We start from the raw sequence: 20122 nt of genomic DNA on the forward strand, positions 1-20122 counted from the left end.
TAATGTATTGTACTGTAATGTTATGTAATGTGATGTAATATAATGTACTGTAATGTGATGTGCAGTGATGTAATGTATTTGGACTGTAATGTCATTTGATGTAATGTAATGTGATGTAATGCAATGTGGTGTGATGTAATGTAATGTGATGTGGACTGTAATGTGGTGTGATGTAATGTGATGTAATGCAATGTGGTGTGATGTAATGTAATGTGATGTGGACTGTAATGTGGTGTGATGTAATGTGATGTAATGCAATGTGGTGTGATGTATTTGGACTGTAATGTCATTTGATGTAATGTGATGTGATGTGATGTGGACTGTAATGTGGTGTGGTGTAATGTAATGTGGTGTGATGTAATGTGGTGCGATGTAATGTGGTGTGATGTAATGTAATGTCTCCGGACTGCGTGTGGGAGAGAGACGCACACTCACGGAGGGTTCTCGTCGGGCGTCTGGATCTCGGTCATCACCGTTTCCGTGTCGGCCTGCCCCCCCGCGTCGCCCGCGTCCCCCGCGTCTTCGCTGCCCTCCCCGCCCTTCCACTGCTTGTTGTACTCCTCCAGGAGCTCGATGCTGTGGTTTATGAGCAGGGCCAGCCAGGCCAGCCCGAAAAAGATCCACATCCCCATCAGGGGGCCGTACCAGTCCGGGTACACTCTCTCAGGGTTGTCGTCTGTGACGGACAGGGCGGAAGATTAGAAGGTTGCCGAGGAGATCGACAGCTCAGCCATGAACACTGCTCTTCTCCCCACGCAGGGAAGCCGAGATCAGAAAAGGCTGAAACAATGGCTACTACTGAAAACTGCCTACTACGAAGACACTTCTCTGTGTGACTCGTTTGTACTTAAGCCTTGCTTTAGGCCCTCGTTTCACAAACAGTTTTGAACTTCTTAGTGCCTTGCTTAGATTAGGGGCGGCAGTGTAGAATAGTAGGTGTGTACCGTTGGTGTAGCGTAGAATAGGGCCTGTAACTGAAAGGTAATAGGTTTGATTCCTGGGTAGGACACTGCCCTTGTACCCTTGAGCAAAGAACCTAACCTGCATTGCTTCAGTATACTGTATATCCAGCTGTATAAATGGATGCAATGTGAATGCTGTGTAAAAAGTTGTGTAAGTCGCTCTGGATAAGAGCTTCTGCTAAGTGTGGATGAATCTGCATGAAAGCTAGTGTCTGCTCAATACAGATTTGGGAGGGCTCTGTGCATTTATCCAGCTAACTCAGTAACCCTGCTTTGTGAAAAAGGGCCACAGGATTACTGAGTTAGCTGGATAACTGTGAAACTCGGAACCCTTCAAAATCTGGAACTGCTCCTGGAGATCTACAGTCCTGTAGGGTTTTCGCTCCAAACCCAACGAAGCGCACCTCATTCAAAAGCCAGAGATCTTGTTGAGCTGCTAATTAGTCAGTTGTGCCAAATTAGGGTTGGAGTGTAAACCTACAGGACGGTAGACCTCCGGGAACAGGCTCGGTTATCACCGCTGTAGGGGGCTTCTAATCTTATTCCCACCTCACACCTCAATAGTCTTTGCAGAGTGGAGGGCGAGTGGGATGGATAGTGCCTTCTTGGCCCAGCAGGGGGAGCCCTACCTGCGACGTAGTCTCCGAAGCCGATGGTGCTGAGCGTGATGAAGCAGTAGTATATGGCCTGAGAGTATGTCCACCCCTCGAACACTTTGAATACCAGCATGGGCACCACAAAGAAAATGGTCACCCCCGACATGAAGGAGATCAGGTGGACGAGTACACTAATGCCTCTCTGTGGGGAAAAAGCAGGACCGGAACCGGAACCAGAACCGGAATCGGAACCAGAACCAGAATCAGCCAGCCATCTGCACTCTCCCAACACCCCACCCCCACCCCATTCAACACTCACACCCCTTCCCCTCTGTTCAGAACTACTTCCTGTTTTAAAGGTTTACTTCCCGTTCCTGTGTTGAATATCAGTTAAGAGGCTTGTCCTGATGCCATCTTTAGGCTTTATGCACTGGTTTCCCCTTTACCCCTTCTCTGGATTAGAGGACAAAACACGAAAAAGCTGGTACTGGATTTCAGCTCCAAATCCACAGTGGGTCACAAACAGAGGCAACAGGCTTGAAAATAAATTTAAATCTTTTTAATTCTGCCTTGTTATACAGGCTCTGTAGTTTCTCTCTAGAAAACGATACCATTGAAGCGATTGATCAGGTTCAGCAGGTTTCTCTGTATAGTGAAATATCCTGCTAAATAAGCCTCGAATTCAAAAAGACTATTCTGTTGACTGTTTCGTTTCTCAGAAGCTTTAACAGAGAGGCAGATGTGGTAGGACTAAGCGATTCAGCTGTGTATATACAGATATTATTGTATGTAATAAGCAGCAGGTTAAATAGTATGGTGTATCGTAAAAGAATAAAAAAAACAAAAAAAAAAAGCAATTCACAATTTAAGTTATAGCAAATGATCTCCCACAGCACAAAAACACTTTGGTCAGATTAAGATAAAAGTAAAACTATGAAATGCACAACACGGGAAAGAGTTGGGCAACTGGCCCGAGCCAATTCAGGACGCATCGTCTCACCTTCTGATTGAGCTTCTGCTCAATCAGGCTGCTGACCATCCTGCCGATGACCAGCATGTATTTGCCGATCTTGTTGAGCACGACCACGTTCAGCGGGATGCCGAACAGCGCGAAGAACACGCAGAAGATCTGGCCCGCCGTGGTGGTGGGGCTGATGTTTCCGTAGCCTGTGGCACGCAGAAGATACAGGACGGAGTGTAGCACAGTGGGTAAGGAACTAGACTTGTAACCGAAAGGTCGCAGGTTCGATTCAAGGGTAGGACACTGCCGTTGTACCCTTGAGCAAGGTACTTAACCGAAATTGCTTCAGTATATATCCAGCTGTATAAATGGATACAATGTAAAAATGCTATGTAAAAAAGTTGTGTAAGTCGCTCTGGATAAGAGCGTCTGCTAAATGCCTGTAATGTAATGTAATGTAATATTCAGCGCAAGATGGTAAATTTAACATGGCTGTAATGGACAAACTAAAGGCAAGGGTTTAACCTTCCTGGGTGCAGACATTCAGGACCAAGAGCTTGGGATCCCTGGCATAAACACTGTATTATGTTCATTTTTATGTCCAGATTTTTGATGGCTATTAAATATTCAAAATTAAATTTTGTCCATAGCGATAAAAAAAAATGCATATTTACGAAAAAAATATATAAAATAAAATAAATGACAGATTTTATAATTCTGAGGAACACAGAATTCCTTATCCCTTTCAGTGTTACGGTTTCACCACATGGGGATTTTGCACCAGGCTTTTTGGTTGCAAAGTATACACATATTGATGAGACCTTTCTATGTGTGTACAGAACAAAAATAAAAAAATAAACAAAAAAAAGGACAATGAATGCTTTTACATTGTCCTCCTGGGACCAGCCAGAAAAAAGTATTTTTTATTAAAATACAAGTGTCTTGACAAAAACACATTGCAGTGAACATATCATCAAATGTATTATTAAATTTATTTCTGTTGGATGTTCCTTGTAGTGTATATTTCAGCATAGCAAAATGTACAGTTCTTAAAATTAAGACCAGAGTCTCATGTCCCCGGGACGGGACACAAATTAATTCCCTTGGACTCCCTTGGGAGGTTATAGCCCCAAATCCATGGCAGCAATGCCCTAGGAACCAGACCTGGGTCAAATACATATTTGTTTTGGATTCAGATATTTTCCTGTGCTCTATTGATCTTGCCTGATGCAATTGAGCCAGCAAATATGACCAGAAGGTGGGGGTTTGCTCTTTTTGAGAGTATTTCATTGGTTCCAATGCACCAGACAAGATCAATAAAGCGTAAAAAAAAGTATTTGAATCCAAAACAAATACGTATTTGACCCAGGTCTGCTGGGGTAACACAGGCTGGAATTGAGACACGGAGTTCCACGGTGGATAGCCATACCGCTAAGGGCTAACACGCAGGAAGTGTGTCACAGTGTGAAGTGAGGTGAGATGGGCGTGGCCATTTTACGCGTCTCACCAATGGTGGTGACCACAGTGGCGGCAAAGACGGCTGAGGTGGTGAACTTCCAGACCCCGTCCGCCGTGTGGTTGTCCTTCAAGCTCAGCCCATTGGAGGTGGCTTTCTGCAACACCTGGGGGGAGGGGGGATTTAATTCTGTCTTATTTTTTTAATTCCAGTGTCGCATTTATGTTGATTTCCCCTTTTTTTTTTCTTCACATTCGTAACATGAACATGATTCCGATCCCACACAAGTTCATGCAGTGAAATATTGAGCAAAACATGCAAAATACGTGAGCGTAAACATTATACAGTACTCTCAATCTTAATCAGTATTACCACAGGACAGTCAGAACTTACCAAAATACAGTGACATATTTTTACAATTTTTTAAACTATTTTTTAGAGTAGAGCCCTACAGTTTCAGCAGTTGTATTTTGTATTTTCTCTTTATAGGTTAATTGCAACTAATACCAGCAGAGGGAAAAGGTAGCAGTTGAATATAAAAAAGAAATGATTGAGAAAAAATGATGGTATGAAAAGAATTCTTAGAGAACTCTTAGAAAGTGCTTCAAGTTTTGGAGCCATTCATTTAGAATGTTAAAATAATTACAAATTTTATGATAATGTTTATACTGCAATAAGAGGAGAAATATATATTTGCTGCACAGTCAAAATATACATTTCTAATTAATTATTGCCTTAAGAAAATAGATGCCCTTTTTCAAATCTAACTAATAAAAATGAGTAGATTATGGGCACCATCATCAATATTATTTAATAAAACTGATGAGCACCTAGTCGGTGAATCAATGTTTTTTTTTTAGCTAGAATGGCCGCTTGAGATTGTTCTAATTCCGATGGAATGATTCTCAGTTGGTAGTTCAGCTGGTTGCTTCATAAAGAAACAGCGTTAGAACCGTGTTGCTGGAGAACTGAATCACAAGGTATAAAAATGACTTACAAAAAACAAAAAACAAAATTCTTTTTTTTATTTTTTTTTTTACAAAACTGAAAGAACCCATTTTCACTCGATTGACCCACTTCAAATGGCTTCTAACCGACCCAGGATCCAAGTTATGTCGCATATTCATGTCGGAATGCCAGTGTTGACCCAGCCCTGTTATGTAATCACCTTTGCCAGGTGTGTCATGAATCTGACAGCCGCTCTACATACAGGCATATCACACAAACGCAACCGTGGCCCTTGGCACCAGCTGAATTAATCTACACTACTCACGACCAAGTTACACAAGTGAGATTCTCTCATCTGTCTTACATCCTTTATCAAAAAAAATCAAATTCATTAAAGTCATTTTGTCTTTATTATCCCCAATGGGGGGGGAAACTGTTAGGGGGGCAACCAATAAAAACAACACAGCGCACAAAGACGACATCTGCAACAGCAAAATATCAGACGGTGTTTTTGGGGTTCATCCAGTCAACAGATGGGGGGTCCCCAACAGTCCCCTGTTGATGTCCCAGAAGTGGAGGAGAGCCCAGGGACATGAGAGAGTGGCTGAGTTAAATACAGACCCTGGGCAGCTCTGCCCCAGGCTCGCGATTCGCCTACGCAAAGCGCTGCTTTGCTTAAGACGCTCTGTAAACCACAGCAGCCATTCCCCAGCGATGTGATGAAAGAGGAGCTTAGCTTTAGCTAGTCGCTTATTCTCTGTCTGTTCTGAAACACGCAACACAGCTTTAAAAAAACATTTTGGGATGAGGAAAAAGCCACTAAACCCCCCCCCCCCCACTCAGATACTCCGACCCGCCTATCCCCCCCCAACCCCCACCCCCCACCTCCCCAACCCAGGGCTCCTCATTTGCCTGAACATATGTCGCATTTATCGTCATATCGTTTATCGTTATCGCATTTATCATTTATTATGAGAAAAACTGGCAACCTCCCAAATTACTTTGGCGTCACATTTCCATCCGGCGACTCCCGGACAGCCGAACCGCCAAACCGCCCCCGCCGGTGTTCTTCTGCCCCGCCGGCTCGGCCCGTGGCGCCCGCGGTGACCCCCCCCCCCCCCCGCTTCCTTCAGGCCACTCACCACCGCTCACCTTCGCCACCATCACTATGGTCTCCTCGTTCAGGCAGGGCATATTCTTCTGCAGCCGCGCCAGCTCCTCCCTGGCGCTACGCATCTGCTCCACCATGGGGGGCCCCTCCAGCTTCCAAAACACCGCCCCTCCCGTCAGGACGTAGACCACGTACAGCAGTCCCAGCAGGAGGATGGAGGGCAGCCGGGTGGGCAGGCACCCCGAAAAGCAGCTCCAGTTGCACAGGGGGAGCATGACGGTGGCGCGGTGAGCCGGTTCCAGGACATCTGGGCAGGAGTGGAACTGCGCGTTCCCTGGGGTGGGGATGTATTTGGGCTGGCCCAGGCAGGCAAATCACCGCCACTGCCAGTGTCCACCTCCCTCCCGATCCCTCGCCTCTGAAGACATCATGCAAATCCGGCTTCTGGGGTGAGGAAGAGACCAGGGGGAGAGAGAGAATGAATCTGGCCCAGTGCTGGGTCAGTCAGTGACCAGGAGAGAGAGAGAATGAATCTGGCCCAATGCTGGGTCAGTCAGTGACCAGGAGAGAGAGAGAATGAATCTGGCCCAATGCTGGGTCAGTCAGTGATCAGGAGAGAGAGAATGTGGCCCAATGCTGGGTCAGTCAGTGACCAGGAGAGAGGAACTGACCTTCTGGCATATGCTGGCCAGTCAGCTGACCAGCAGCAGCCTCCGACCGAACTTGAATCATGCCAATGCTGGGTCAGTCAGTGATCAGGAGAGAGAGAATGTGGCCCAATGCTGGGTCAGTCAGTGACCAGGAGAGAGAGAGAATCTGACCCAATGCTGGGTCAGTCAGTGACCAGGAGAGAGAGAATGTGGTCCAATGCTGGGTCAGTCAGTGACCTGGAGAGAGAGAATGACTCTGGACCAATGCTGGGTCAGTCAGTGACCAGAAGAGAGAGAATGAATCTGGTCCATTGCTGGCTAGGTCAGTGACCAGGAGAGAGAGAGAATCTGACCCAATGCTGGGTCAGTCAGTGACCAGAAGAGAGAGAATGAATCTGGCCCATTGCTGGCTAGGTCTGACCAGGAGAGAGAGAGAATCTGACCACACACAATTCCCACACGTTATCACGAAACAATTACAGGAACAGATTGGCTGACATCTGGAAAGACCTTACCAGGAAATTTATATCAACAGAGCCAAGGTCAGGCTCCCACACATAAAGATTGCATCAGGAAATACTGGACATAAACAGCCATGGATAGAATACTAAACACAAAGATTTTATGAAGAAACAAACCTGACAGATCAAATATCCATATGTTACCATAAAACAATTACAGTAACTGACATGTGTAAAGACACACACAAAACAATTACACATAATCACACTATATTGCAGTCTCTTACACTTCTATAAGGGGTATGACCATGAGGGTGTCATGTCCATCATCTTTTCATAATCTATGTGAAACATGTACAGTTAAATCACATGACCTGCTCAACAGTAATAGCCAGAATGGTTTGTGAGCTGTGCTCAGGAGTGACTGGTTCATTGAGCATGATGATAACCTGATGACACTGCCAGGACCTCCATACCAGACATGGCAAAGGTATCAACCATTCCGCTTGCCCATGCCACAGTCCCCGCCTATTAAAAAAAAATCACACACCAGCCTTTACCGGGTCACCACCAACCCCCCACCGTACCCCATATCTACCCCCCCCCCCCCCAGTGCTATCTACCCCCATAGCAACAGGCACAATCCACAGTGACCCCAAGCCAACACATGTAGTAGAGGCAGAGTTTGTTCTAGTGGCCCCCTCCCCGCTGATCTCTGGGGTTGTATTTGTAGTGCAGGGCTGCCCAACCCTGTTCCTGGTGACCTACCGTCCCGTAGGTTTTCACCGCAACCCTAACAAAGCACACCTCATCCGACATCCAACAGCAGCATCAGATGAGCCAATTTTGGGTTGAAATGAAAACCAACAGGACAGTAGACCTCCATGAACAAGTTTGGGAATCACTGCTCTTACCAACGTGTCTGATGTAACTATTGAGCACAGAGAATGTTGCTGTTGTTTATGACAACCAGCATGCATCAGTGAGTTTGTTAGCATTCCCGGTAGCCTTTTGGTACAGCGCACTAGAGTGTGAACTTCCGATGGGAGAGCAAGGGCTACATGAAACTCAAAATGGGTGGAGCCACCATATTCATGTCATGTGAGTGTCATATCTTGTCGACCAATCGTATCGTTTGAGCCAGTGATTGACAGTCCGCTGCAGCTCCACTCGTTCAGTGGTTGATGGAACCTCAGCTTCTCATCACTTGTGGGGACCGGTCGGGGACCTGCCATTTTGTTTAGATGTGCGAGACGTGACGTTCTGGTCGGATATGAAAGCCCTGTTTTGCACCTGCCCGTTTCCCTTAGTGGAAGGGACAGCACTTTGACTAAAACACACACTATACAGTCATTATAACCATAGGGACGTTTCCATGACTACAACCATAACTGTCTCCCAAACATACACTCTACAGTTTTTGTTTGACCATAGGTCAGTTTCCCTGACTGCATCCCAAACGCACACAATACAGTCTTTATGGCTATAGGCAAATTTCCCTGACCACAACCCAAACCCCATGCACATACTATACAGTCTTTATGACAACAGGTGTGTAAAGATCATCAGTCTTATAGGTGAAATGGCCTCCCATGATATCCCACTGTGGATGTAGAGTGTACACGGCTTTCTACTGAAAATCAAAACTTTTACAAGACCACAACATTTTCATTGGTTATTCAAAGATTATAAACAATATTCTGATTTGTGTATTGAACTATTGCAATGTACAGTGGGCAAACGCACACACACACAGACACAGACACAGACACACACACTCGCAATGAACATATATTTGAGACACTTGTAACTTGAGGAAAAAATACATTCAGACTACATTCAGAGATCACGTACATGTAAAACACATGTAAAGCAACACATTATTACTTCTACAATGTGCTAAGCAGACTGCACAATCTGTACACACATATGATGCAAATGAGTGCACAAAGGCACACATACAGTCCCCACAACCAAACTATTAGACATAAAATGGCAGGCTTCAAAATGGTTTTTTTTTTGTAAGATAGCATAGATTTTTACAATGCATTTGTTTACAGTGCTGTTGCATGTTATATAAATGCTGCAGTTCATGCAGATTGTCCGTAGGCCCAGACAGTGTTCTCTAGGTTCCCGTGAGATTATTGGTCAACAGGACACAGGGCGTGGCTTGTCCCATGAAAGGGGCGGTCCCAAAGACAAAGTAAACGTGGGCTGATAGTACTGACCACACCCCCCCCACACACCTTTTGAGTAAGGCGATCCGACAGGTGCGTCATACTTCTCGTCCCAGCCCTGCCCTGACTCACCCCACTCCGCCCCGCCCCGCCCCGCCCTCACACCCCCTGCTGAATGGCTCTCTGCCCCGCCCCCTCCTCCGGTTTTTGGCGTTCCTCGTCCTTGTCCGGGGCCTGGGGGGTGGAGTGCCTGAGCTGGAAGACGTGCTCCATCACCCTGGCGCCGATGTTGAAGATGAGGGCGAGCCAGGCCAAGCCGAAAACGATCCAGACGCCGGCCAGGCTGCGGTACACGGAGATGTACTGCTTGTGCGGGTCGGTTCCTGAGAAGGTAAACACACCTCTAGCCTCACCGTGCAAAAAAAGCTAACTCTCGCTTCTTAATAACACACGCTTCTTCAGTCATTGGTTGTGTGAATTTTATCGTGTGAAATGGATTAGTGTAATGATGATGTATGATGATGATGTATTGTCTGTTGCATATCCACACAAATTGTCAAATTTTGTTCCTTATAACGTATGACCGAAATAAACTATATTAATTAATTAATTCATCCGTTCGTATAATCACTCAGTGTTTTCAAACAGGTCTTCATCAAAACAACTGGCAGTCTGCTTCTTTGATTATTTAGGAAAATATGCAATTGATGATGCCAATTCAAACTCAATGTGACTCGATTGCTAATTTGACTGTGTGCCAGTTTGCATAACGCAACTGATAATAGGCAACTTATCACAAGCGTGGAGGAGGACTAATTTGTTGGCACAGTCACTGTGATTGGTAAATTAAAATTAACCTGCCAAGGGGATCGATGTTTTCATGCTGTGCACATAAGCTCAGAAGGGTGTAAACATTGCAGAGTAGCTGGGGGAAATCATCTGCCGTTGAACACTACTGCCCAAAAATCCAGACATGTATTCTAAAAAACTCAAGGGACACTCACCATTTCAAAAGTGTAAGGTGCAGAAAATACAAGTTAAAGGAGTAAAACCTATGCGTTTATATTAAGCATGTTATGAAGATGGGGGGGGAGGGGGGGGTACGGCCATGGTAAATACTAACTGTCCCATGTTGTCTACACCACAATCACTAACTGTATAGGGCAGGGGTCCTCAATCTTATCCAGAAAGGGCCGGTGTGGGTGCAGGCTTTTGTTCCAACCGAGCAGTTACACACCTGATTCTACTGATAAACCACTAGAGTAGTATTGGCTAAGGACCTTGATCAGTAGAATCAGGTGTGTCACGGCTTGGTTGGAACAAAAGCCTGCACCCACACCGGCCCTTTCTGGATAAGATTGAGGACCCTGGTATAGGGTATATTTTCACTTTTTTTGTAATGTGCCCTTTACACAGCGCCCCCTTGTGGATGTGCGTATTACGCGCCCTTAATGCGCCATTAGGTCAAAGCTGGCGAGAGCGTGAGGCTCCACGGCACACCCACCCACGACGTAGTCCCCGAACCCGATGGTGCTGAGCGTTATGAAGGCGAAGTAGAAGCCCTCCCCGTACGACCAGTCCTCCACATAGCTGAACACCAGTGGGGGGATGACCAGGAAGAGAATGCTGCCCATGAGCAGGAAGCAGCCCACGGCCAGGACCTCCATCGATTGCTGAGGATCGTGGGAAAATGAAAATCCTCAGGTTTGGTAATGCTGGGGCTAAACCGGGGCCGTTCTGCCCTGTTTCTGGAGATCTACCGTCCTGCGAGGTTTCACTCCAACCCTAACAAATCTCACCTAATTCAACAGACAGAGATCTGATTGAAACGAAAACCTACAGCAGGGGTAACCAACCCTGTTCCTGGAGATCTACCATCCTGTAGGTTTTCATTCTAACCCTAACAAAGCACACCTCACTTAACAGCTAGATATCTTGTTGAGCTGCTAGAGGTGGTGCCAACTAGGGTTGAATGAACCTACAGAGGTAGTTCAGACAGGCGTACAGATTACAGGTAGATCTACGAAAGTGGTACAGATCTACAGTGCTAGATTCAGGACAGGTGGTTCCACTGATCTACAGATGGAGACTCAGGAACAGTGGTACAAGTCTCAATGGTAGTCTCAGACAGGTGACCACTGATCTACAGGATGGTAGATCTCCAGGAACAGGGTTGGTTACCACTGATCTACAGAATGGTAGATCTCCAGGAACAGGGCTGGTTACCACTGATCTACAGGATGGTAGATCTCCAGGAACAGGGCTGGTTACCACTGATCTACAGAATGGTAGATCTCCAGGAACAGGGTTGGTTACCACTGATCTACAGGAAGGTAGAGCTCCAGGAACAGGGCGGGACAGCCCTGGTTTAGCCCCAGCATTGCAGAACCTGAAGATTTTTACTGTGAGATGGTTAGTTGGTTTGATTTTATACATGTAATATTTTTTAAATCATGAGAGAGGTGTGCGGAATGGGCAGAGAGAGCCAGAGAGGGGGCGGAGCCTGTGACGTCACCTTGTGCTTCCCGACGGAGACCACGCCCCTCTCCAGGCGTCCCAGGTGCAGAGTGAGGCACTTCCCCAGCTGGTTGAGGAAGGCCAGGTTGAGCGGAATGCCGCAGAGGGCGTAGAACACGCAGAACACCTGTCCTGAGGTGGTGCTGGGGGACAGGTTCCCGTAACCTGAGGGGGGAAAGACGCACACAGCGGGTGCGCTTGCCATTCTGTTATGGGAACAGATTAGGGAACTTCCCTACAGTCCTACAGTGACGATGTGCAATGTGTGCTTTGGGTTGGGTTGCAGTCAAGGAAATTTGCCTATGGTCATAAAGACTGTATAGTATGTGCATGGGGTTGTGGCCAGGGAAACTGGTCTATAACCATAATGACTGTACAGTACACTGTATAGTTAGGGTTTGGGTTGCGGTTATGGTGGCGATCATGGACATTTCCCTATGGTTATAATGACTGTATGATATGCGTTCGGGTCAGAGTTATGGTTGTGGGTCAGGGAAACTTGCCTATAGTTATAATGACTGTATAGTGCACACCTGGGTGAAATACGTATTTGTTTTGAATTCAAGTATTTTTCTACGCTTTACTGGTCTTGTCTTTTGTATTGGAACCAATGAAATACTCTCAAAAAGTACAAAGCCCACCTTCTGGTCATATTAGCAGGCTCAGTTACACCAGGCAAGATCAACAGAGCACAGAAAAGTATTTGAATCCAAATCAAATATGTATTTGACCCAGGTCTGGTACAGTGTGTGTTTGGGTCATGGTTATGGTTGTGGTTGCAGAAACTTGCCTGTGGTTATAATGACTGTATAGTGTGTGTTTGGGTCATGATTATGGTTGTGGTTGCGGAGACTTGCCTATGGTCGTAACGACGGTCCCAGCGAAGAAGAAAGAGCTGCTGAAGTCCCAGTTACTGGGGTTGGTGGAGTTTCCGGAAGGATTCACGCCCTTCTCCCAGGCATCCAGGATCACCTGGCAGACGGCGAGAGCAGGCCTTAACCAGCTCCAAACCGCCGTCTCCCAAAACCTGTGTCCCTGCTTTCCTCTATTCTCCCCAACCGACGGACTCCAACCTCATGTCTGTGGTCCTCTATCCTCCCAACCGACTGATTACGCCAAAACTCAGTGTCCTGTGGCCTTCCCTCTATTCCTCCCCAACCGACTGACTCCCCAAAACCTCAGTGTCCTGTGGCCTTCCCTCTATTCCTCCCCAACCGACTGACTCCCCAAAACCTCAGTGTCCTGTGGCCTTCCCTCTATTCCTCCCCAACCGACTGACTCCCCAAAACCTCAGTGTCCTGTGGCCTTCCCTCTATTCCTCCCCAACGATGACTCCCAAACCTCAGTGTCCTGTGGCCTTCCCTCTATTCCTCCTCAACCGACCGACTCCCAAAAACCTGTGTCCTGTGGCCTTTCCTCTATTTATCCCCATTCCTCTACCAGGTCATCGCCCATCTTCTGCTGTGGTCCGAAGACGAATCTCCTCAGACTGCAGCTGGACTGACTACAGGGCACAGACAATCTAGGATCGCTCTTATCACTTGCATCCTTCCGTCTTGTTCCTCTATAACTTTCACGTTACACGTGTGCCTCCATCCAGCACTTACATTGCACTTGTATCATTGTCTCCATGTTGTGGCTGGTTGTCATGACTCCTAGTTTGACTGACCACAACTTTCTGACCTAGCCTATGCTTACTGTGTGAACTTGAATTCATGTGTTCATGGCTATGGACAACTGTTACATAATGAGTATTGTAGCTTATCAGACCTGTGTATTGTAGTTGTTCCAATGACCTTCGGTATGCACCTGTACGTGGCTTTGGATAAAAGCGTCTGCCAGATACATGTAATGCAATAGCTTTCAGCACATCCTTAAAATATTGTACATAGTGAAGTTTTCAAATACTTCACTCACCGTGTTTACATTTTTATGAATTGTATGTATTTTATATGACCACGTAAAATAGTTTTTTTTTTTTTTTTAAATCATTTTTTTCTTTTAAATGTGAAACTTGTAGACTGCTGCTGACTTCTGACCAGAACTTCATGGAAGAGGAGATACTGTATCTTAATGGGACCTTCCGGGCTAAATGAAGGATAAATAAAATCTTTTTCATGTTTTCATTCGGTCTATTACAGATTCAGTGTGTGAGTAATAAAATGTAATAAATATATTTATCAATAAATGGCTAAATGACAATGTACAGTAAAAATGAACAGTGAACTCAAAGTCCTGTGGATTTTAAAGAGCATTTTATCAGTGCAGCAAACATATCAATACCTGCCTTGGAACACCCTATTGATCTGATTTATCCAATTAAACCCGATCCATCCCATGTTGTGGTTCTGTAACTAGGCAACAGTTTATCGTACCGTCTCAAATGAAGCGAACCAAGTGCTGTATTATCAGCTGCACAGCCATATCTACGGGCTAATGGCTATTTATTTTTACGGTTACTGACCACGCCATCTGTGTAAAAGAGATCAATTCTATGTCGGTGAACAATCTGGGGTTTCCATAAATTACAATAGGGAAAAATCCGATTTTATTCCACTCAAGAGAATGGTATATTTAGACATAAATACTGATGAAAGCTATCTTTTTGTTATACAGCACAACTCAAGGAATGCAATTAGAATGCAAAAAAAAAAAACAAGACAAAGGGTTATCTGGACAAGTCTCCTGATAAATATGCCTCACAGCATCTGCATTTCCATGTTAATATCTCCTTAAAAAAAAAATTGTATACACATTCTGGAATATATGGACCCCAAGTTAAACATTTGGTTTGATGTCTAAAGCACACATTAAGCAGATGGTCATCTGGGGTTTAGTTAAATTAGAGAGCAAGCCAGCACAACACTCGAGAAGCGCACCACAAGTCACAGAACGGCGGCACCAAGCGCAAAGAAACAATCCTCCATTTTGGCTCTACAGTTACCTGCACAAACTTCTCCAGGGCTGCTCCGTCCAGGCAGCTGTAGTTCATGAGGAAGTGCAGCTTCTCCAGCTGGAAGTGGTTGCGGTTGTTGCTCTCGGCCTCGCGCTCCAGCATCTGGAAGATGGTGGCGCCGAGCAGCAGGTACAGGAAGTGGGCCAGGAGGAGAAGCCCGGTCCAGCTGACATTCACGCTCGTCACCTGGAGCCGGGCCATGGACGGAAGCGCCGCCGGTTTGGGAGGGGAGGGGGAGGGTTGTGGGGCGGATGAGTTTTCGGGACCACCCTTTGTTACAGCTGAAGCTTCGGTTGTCAGGTGCCCTCACTGAGATGAAGTCGTCGTGGTCGTCGTGAGAACGCCTAAAGTGACATCACAGAGTCGGGCCTCGGTCAGACGAAAGTCTCATCGCGTGACGATGGCGGACAGAGCGACGCCTCCGAGAGCTCTCCCATGGTTTTTTTTGTTCGGGCTTCTCCAAAAGCAGCAAAAAGAGAGTGAAAGCCAGAGGCGTCTCAGCGGATGTTTCTGCTTTCAGGAGCAACGCTGGACGGAGCCTTTTTTCCTCCGTTCGAGAGCTGAGGGAAAGTCAGTTTCCTCCCTGAAGGGTCCCTGGAGCTCAGAGGAACGGCACAGCTTTGGCCCGGCTGGCGTCCCGACGACCGGCTGTCTCCTGACGAGCGACGAGGGTCTCCGGTCTGCCGTGAGGGAACCAGCCAACCAGAGGCAACGCGAACGCTCCATCTGATTGGCTCAGAGGTGTCACACAGGTGCTTGACGTTGGAATGACTTTGCGGTTCCTTTGACAACCGCCACTAACCCTACCCCTCCACACGCTCCTCCATCCATCCACATAATCTAACCAGCTCCCCCCCCCACCCCCCCACCGCCGCCAACTGCCCCTCACTAAGAAGGAAGCTGGGTGTATTGAGTCAGCAGAACATCGGTTAATAATTTACCAGATTTACCTGAGGGTTGTTCAAGTGATCTGACTTTTGGGGATAAGCACTTCAGCCTTACAAGACGGGAGCTTCCTCTGAGCGCGATTTGATTTTCCTGTTGATTTTCCAGACCTCTAAAACAACAACATGAAGAAACACACCTAGGCCTGCGGTTAAGCTCGCGAAAGCTGGTCTCCGTGTACTGAATCGGCAGGTCATGTGACATCAAAATCACTTTGTGGAGGGCTCATTAATAAGAAACTTTACCATCACACACACATGCTGCCACGCACGCTGTCACAAGACAACCCGATGTGATGTCAACATGGACCTGAGCCAGTGAATGCCCATCCACAACACCAGAGAAGGATGCAGTATCTAATGCCCTTTCACTGCATCCATTTTGTTCGTGTTTTATAATGAAAAATGGCAAGGATGCCAGCGCGTAAAAGCCGTTCACCTCTCAACCGGTTTATTTATCCAGCGTCTGAAGTGCCGAACGTAAAGTGCATTTAAAAGGGTCGTTCGCTCTGCTTCCTCGAGCGACGGTCGTAAATTCAGGCACGGATCTCAAGTGGCGGGACGAACAGGGCGCCTCCCTGCTGAAGCACTCGCATAAAAATCACTGTAAAGACTCAAAGCTGCTAAGAAAAGGTGACGGCCATTTTCAATTTGCCCCAACATTAACAACATCATTCTACCCTCCTCCCAACCCTACTTGGCCTCTGCTAGAGAAAAGGACGAGGCCATGGGGGGGGGTGGGGGTTGCAGGTTTGAATCCTCGCTGTTTAGGAGCTAAGATGACAATTGTATGAACATCATTAACCCTTTGAAGAGTAGGGTTTTCAGAATGTCTTTTTTTTTCAAAATTCTAAGTCAGCGCTGCTTTCAAAGGAATCGCTTTCATCAGTAGTGATTGTGACATCAGCATTATAATGTTCAGTCGAGAACATTCCAGTCACATGTTTGTGATCTCACACCTTAAAGGGTTAATAATACAGGTGGCAATGGCAGGAACAGAGTGTACACACGAGGGGGGGGGGGGGGGGGCTGCTAATGCAATGGGGAGTGACTGGAAAAGGTCATCTTCCACCCATGCAGACACCTGGAACACACCTAAGGGATCTGCCCCAGATGCAAATTCCACAGCTCCACAGGCAAAATGGAGGAGCTACACAAATGCAGCAGGATCGATGCAAAACCCCCACTTTGCCTGCGATGAGAAGAAAAGCCCTCTCCCACCCCCTCCTTCACCCACCCCCCCGTCCCCCCCCGTCCCGCCATCCCAAAAGAACAGGAAGCGTTTCGATTACGTCTTTGGACTTTCCTTCCCTTCTTCCCCAAACGCGCTCCCGTCTGCACCTCTTTCCCAGAGAGACAGCCGCTCGTTCACTTTCCGGTTTCCAGAAATTTCCGTGGTGCCTCTCACCTTTGACTCCTAATCACTTAGGTGCTAAAATTTTTCCACTGATCTTCCTCTGAATCTTCAGACGGTTTTTTTCCCCCCCCACAGCTTCCCAGTAACACGGCCTTTAAAACAGCTGGAAAGCCTGAGTTTGGGACGGAGGCAGGGCTCCCGCCCCCTGTCAGGATCAGCCCCAGCTTCGACAGGACTCTGCAGGAGGTTTCTACAGGAATCCTAGCAGTGAACCGTGACTGGTTAGACAAGCGAAGAGGACAGTCTATCTAGACTTCCGCCGCTTTCTCTACAGCGTGAGCAGCCATCTGCCAGAATGACAGAATGTAGATCACTAGAATGACTGAAGATTCGTCAAGAAAAACCTACTGAGCATGAATCTGACAGGATTCAGTCAAAGGGAATATGCTGAGCACACAGATATAACTGATCAGAGCATCTATTGTGGGCTGAACTGATATTCTTTGATTTCATCATGGGGCCCCTTGGCTACATATAACTAAATATTAACTCATATTAAACTACTGAATAAACAGAGTAGACAAACATAAAAAAGGAAATGTGTCTCTATTTATAGGATCTTACAGACGGTGGATTGAAGCAAAAAGAAAAAACCAATTAAATTCTGAATTTACTGTTTTTGAGTTTGAATGTTTCCGAGTGGGTTTGATTGTCACAAATCTCACACAATCATTCACATCTGATACAACAGCACTGAAAGACATTTTCTGTTGACGTGTAGATGTTTTTGCACCTGCATAGGACTAAATATTTTACAGTGAATCACAAAATACACACATTTTGGCAATGAAATGTCTGAAAGGTATTTTTTTAACACTTTCACATACATCTGCAGCAAGACTATAAGTCTGTGTCTGTAAAGGGCTTAAAGAGAAACATTTGTTATTAGGCTGCTTCTTGGCGTTGATCATCAGTGCTTGGTGCAGTGGCGGTCCAGTCTTACTGGGGCCTTTGTGTTGGCGTTTGTTTGGAGCTGACATACTGCAGCCTGCTCAGGCTGTTGCTGTGTTTCCGTAGCGACGGGCCGGGTTTGATTGATGTGTGATGTCACAGTCACCGGCAGGCATTAGCTTGGTCGACAGCCGTCACTCAAAAAAAGAGGCCGAATCTCTCACAGAACAGGATGAGTTATCCTCTGCTCTCCCCCTGGCCCCCCTCCAACAAGGCACACGCCACCTGATTTACCCCCTCCCTAATGCTGCCCCAGGTAGGGGCACTTCTCCCACTTCACTTCTGGGATGTCCCCACAGGGGCAGGTTCACACTTGTGATGTAGCTGAAAAGTGGGCGGAGCCTCTGGGCATTCTGGCAGTTGGCCCTCAGAGTTCAGTGCTGTGCAGCTCCTGAAACACACAAGCACAAAGCCGGCCCGTGATTTGCCCACGTGCTGCACGCTGAGTGATGTCACAAGCAAATTCTCTGCAGGTTAATCTGAAGATGTGTAAGTATCACTGGGAATCAGGCTCCATTCACAGGGCCGAAAGGGTCGGAAGTGTCATTCTGCAAAAATCAAGACTACAAACAGGAGGAGTGACACCGGACCGTAACAGGCAACACAGTGCACTTTCTCTGACTGGCGTATCAATCTTTTAAAAGCAGAGGTACCATGTAAGAGAGAGGGAGAGAGGGAACAAGAGACAGAGCAGAGTGAAAGAGAGAAACTGTAAAAAAAAATAAAAAAATAAAAAAATAAAAAAATAAAAATTTTTTGTTTAAAACTAGAACTCCAAGTCAAGTCACTGTACTTTGCACAACTTATTTTTCATGATAATGAAAAAAAAAAAAACGAAATAAATGAAGAGTGGAAAGTTTCTGATCTCAGGCGGTCAGGTGATGCCGTACTCTTTCCCAGTGAGACGGCGAGCTGCCAGCGTCATGCTGGGTGATGAACGACAGCCTGGTTTCCATGGCGCTCTCAGTGCGCAGCTCGGTCTCCAGCGCCACTGAGCTGCTCAGCCTGTAAAATTAGCTCACCGGCACGGCGAAACTGAGCTGTCCGGTCACGGGTTCGAGTCGGTCAGCTGACTATGAACAACAGTCAACAGCGGTGGAACGAGACTCATCACACAGGCCTAGGGCGGGTTTTAGCAGGAAGGGTTGCCCTAGTTACCGCCGCATGAGTCCCAGCCAATCACACGCCCAGATTCCCACGGTCACCAGCGAGAGACACGCCCCTTTCTCTCAGTACCGCCAGCTGCCCCTGTACGTCTGCGTGGCCTGTGCTGGGGAACAGTCCCTGGCTCACAGGTAAATGCACAGGAGCTGCAGGACTCCATACTCAGGTAAGGGCGTCACAGCGGAGACTCCAAAGGAACAACTGCTAATGATACGGAGGTGTAAAATGAAATCAGGCTCTCGGTAATTAACGCACAGAAGCACACCCCCGCAACAGGGCCGCCCAACCAGCCCAACCCGCCCAACCTCCTGGAGATCTACCGTCCCGCAGGTTTTCACTCCGATCCGTAGAGAGTACACCCTCGTTCGACAGCTACAGCAGGGCTGCCAAACCCCGTTTCCTGGAAATCTAGGCTTTCATTCCAACCACAACAAAGAACGCCTCTGTCAGCAACTCGCTGAGCCGCAAATTACTAGTCAGGTGAGCCAAATTAGCGTCGAAATTAAAGCCTAGAGGACGGAGGAGCTCAAGGAACAGGGTTAGGGTTAGGCAGCCCGGCCCTGTAATGTTCTTCGAACACTGTAATTAACAACAAGAAGAAGTAGGAGGGAGATCTTATAACCCTCTGGTCTGAGGGCTCTCGAGCAATACCTGGATAGAGGCTGTGTGGTCCCCAATGCAAGGCCACTCAGCCAATCAGGAAGCGGGGCTTTTTATTCCCCTGTGTGCCCTGGTGGGTGCGGGTATAAACCGGCTGCAGGAGACATTGGGTGGGGGAGGGGGAGGGGGGTGTCACCTATGGCCAGGTCCTCTCGGAGTGCAGCAGGGTGGGGGGGGGGGGGGGGGTAGGT

General features: G+C 47.1%; 3 protein-coding genes across 4 annotated transcripts in view; all 3 read right to left on the bottom strand.

Moving 5' to 3' along the window:
* Nucleotides 1-431: 431 nt before the first annotated feature.
* kcnk17 (potassium channel, subfamily K, member 17) lies at nt 432-6331 on the bottom strand. The gene is made up of 5 exons (XM_064307935.1): nt 6076-6331; nt 4027-4141; nt 2559-2725; nt 1592-1760; nt 432-676 (listed from the first exon to the last, which is right to left on the bottom strand). The coding sequence occupies exons 1-5, from the start codon at nt 6307-6309 to the stop codon at nt 432-434; spliced, it is 930 nt and encodes a 309-aa protein (XP_064164005.1). The 5' UTR covers nt 6310-6331.
* Nucleotides 6332-9481: 3150 nt separating this feature from the next.
* On the bottom strand, nt 9482-17421 carry LOC135239344 (potassium channel subfamily K member 16-like). Its single transcript, XM_064307946.1, has 5 exons — nt 14784-17421; nt 12697-12811; nt 11838-12004; nt 10827-10995; nt 9482-9705 (listed from the first exon to the last, which is right to left on the bottom strand). The coding sequence occupies exons 1-5, from the start codon at nt 14994-14996 to the stop codon at nt 9482-9484; spliced, it is 888 nt and encodes a 295-aa protein (XP_064164016.1). The 5' UTR covers nt 14997-17421.
* A 332-nt stretch (nt 17422-17753) lies between these two features.
* The window catches only part of kif6 (kinesin family member 6), a 92360-nt gene continuing 89991 nt past the window's right edge, over nt 17754-20122 (bottom strand). For both annotated transcript variants that reach the window (XM_064302045.1, XM_064302124.1), the window contains one exon: nt 17754-18498. In XM_064302045.1, the coding sequence (XP_064158115.1) occupies nt 18482-18498 (17 nt within the window). In that variant the 3' untranslated portion in view covers nt 17754-18481. The remainder of the gene's footprint in view (nt 18499-20122) is intronic.

This window comes from Anguilla rostrata, chromosome 1 (assembly GCF_018555375.3).
Source record: "Anguilla rostrata isolate EN2019 chromosome 1, ASM1855537v3, whole genome shotgun sequence".
Taxonomy (NCBI): domain Eukaryota; kingdom Metazoa; phylum Chordata; class Actinopteri; order Anguilliformes; family Anguillidae; genus Anguilla; species Anguilla rostrata.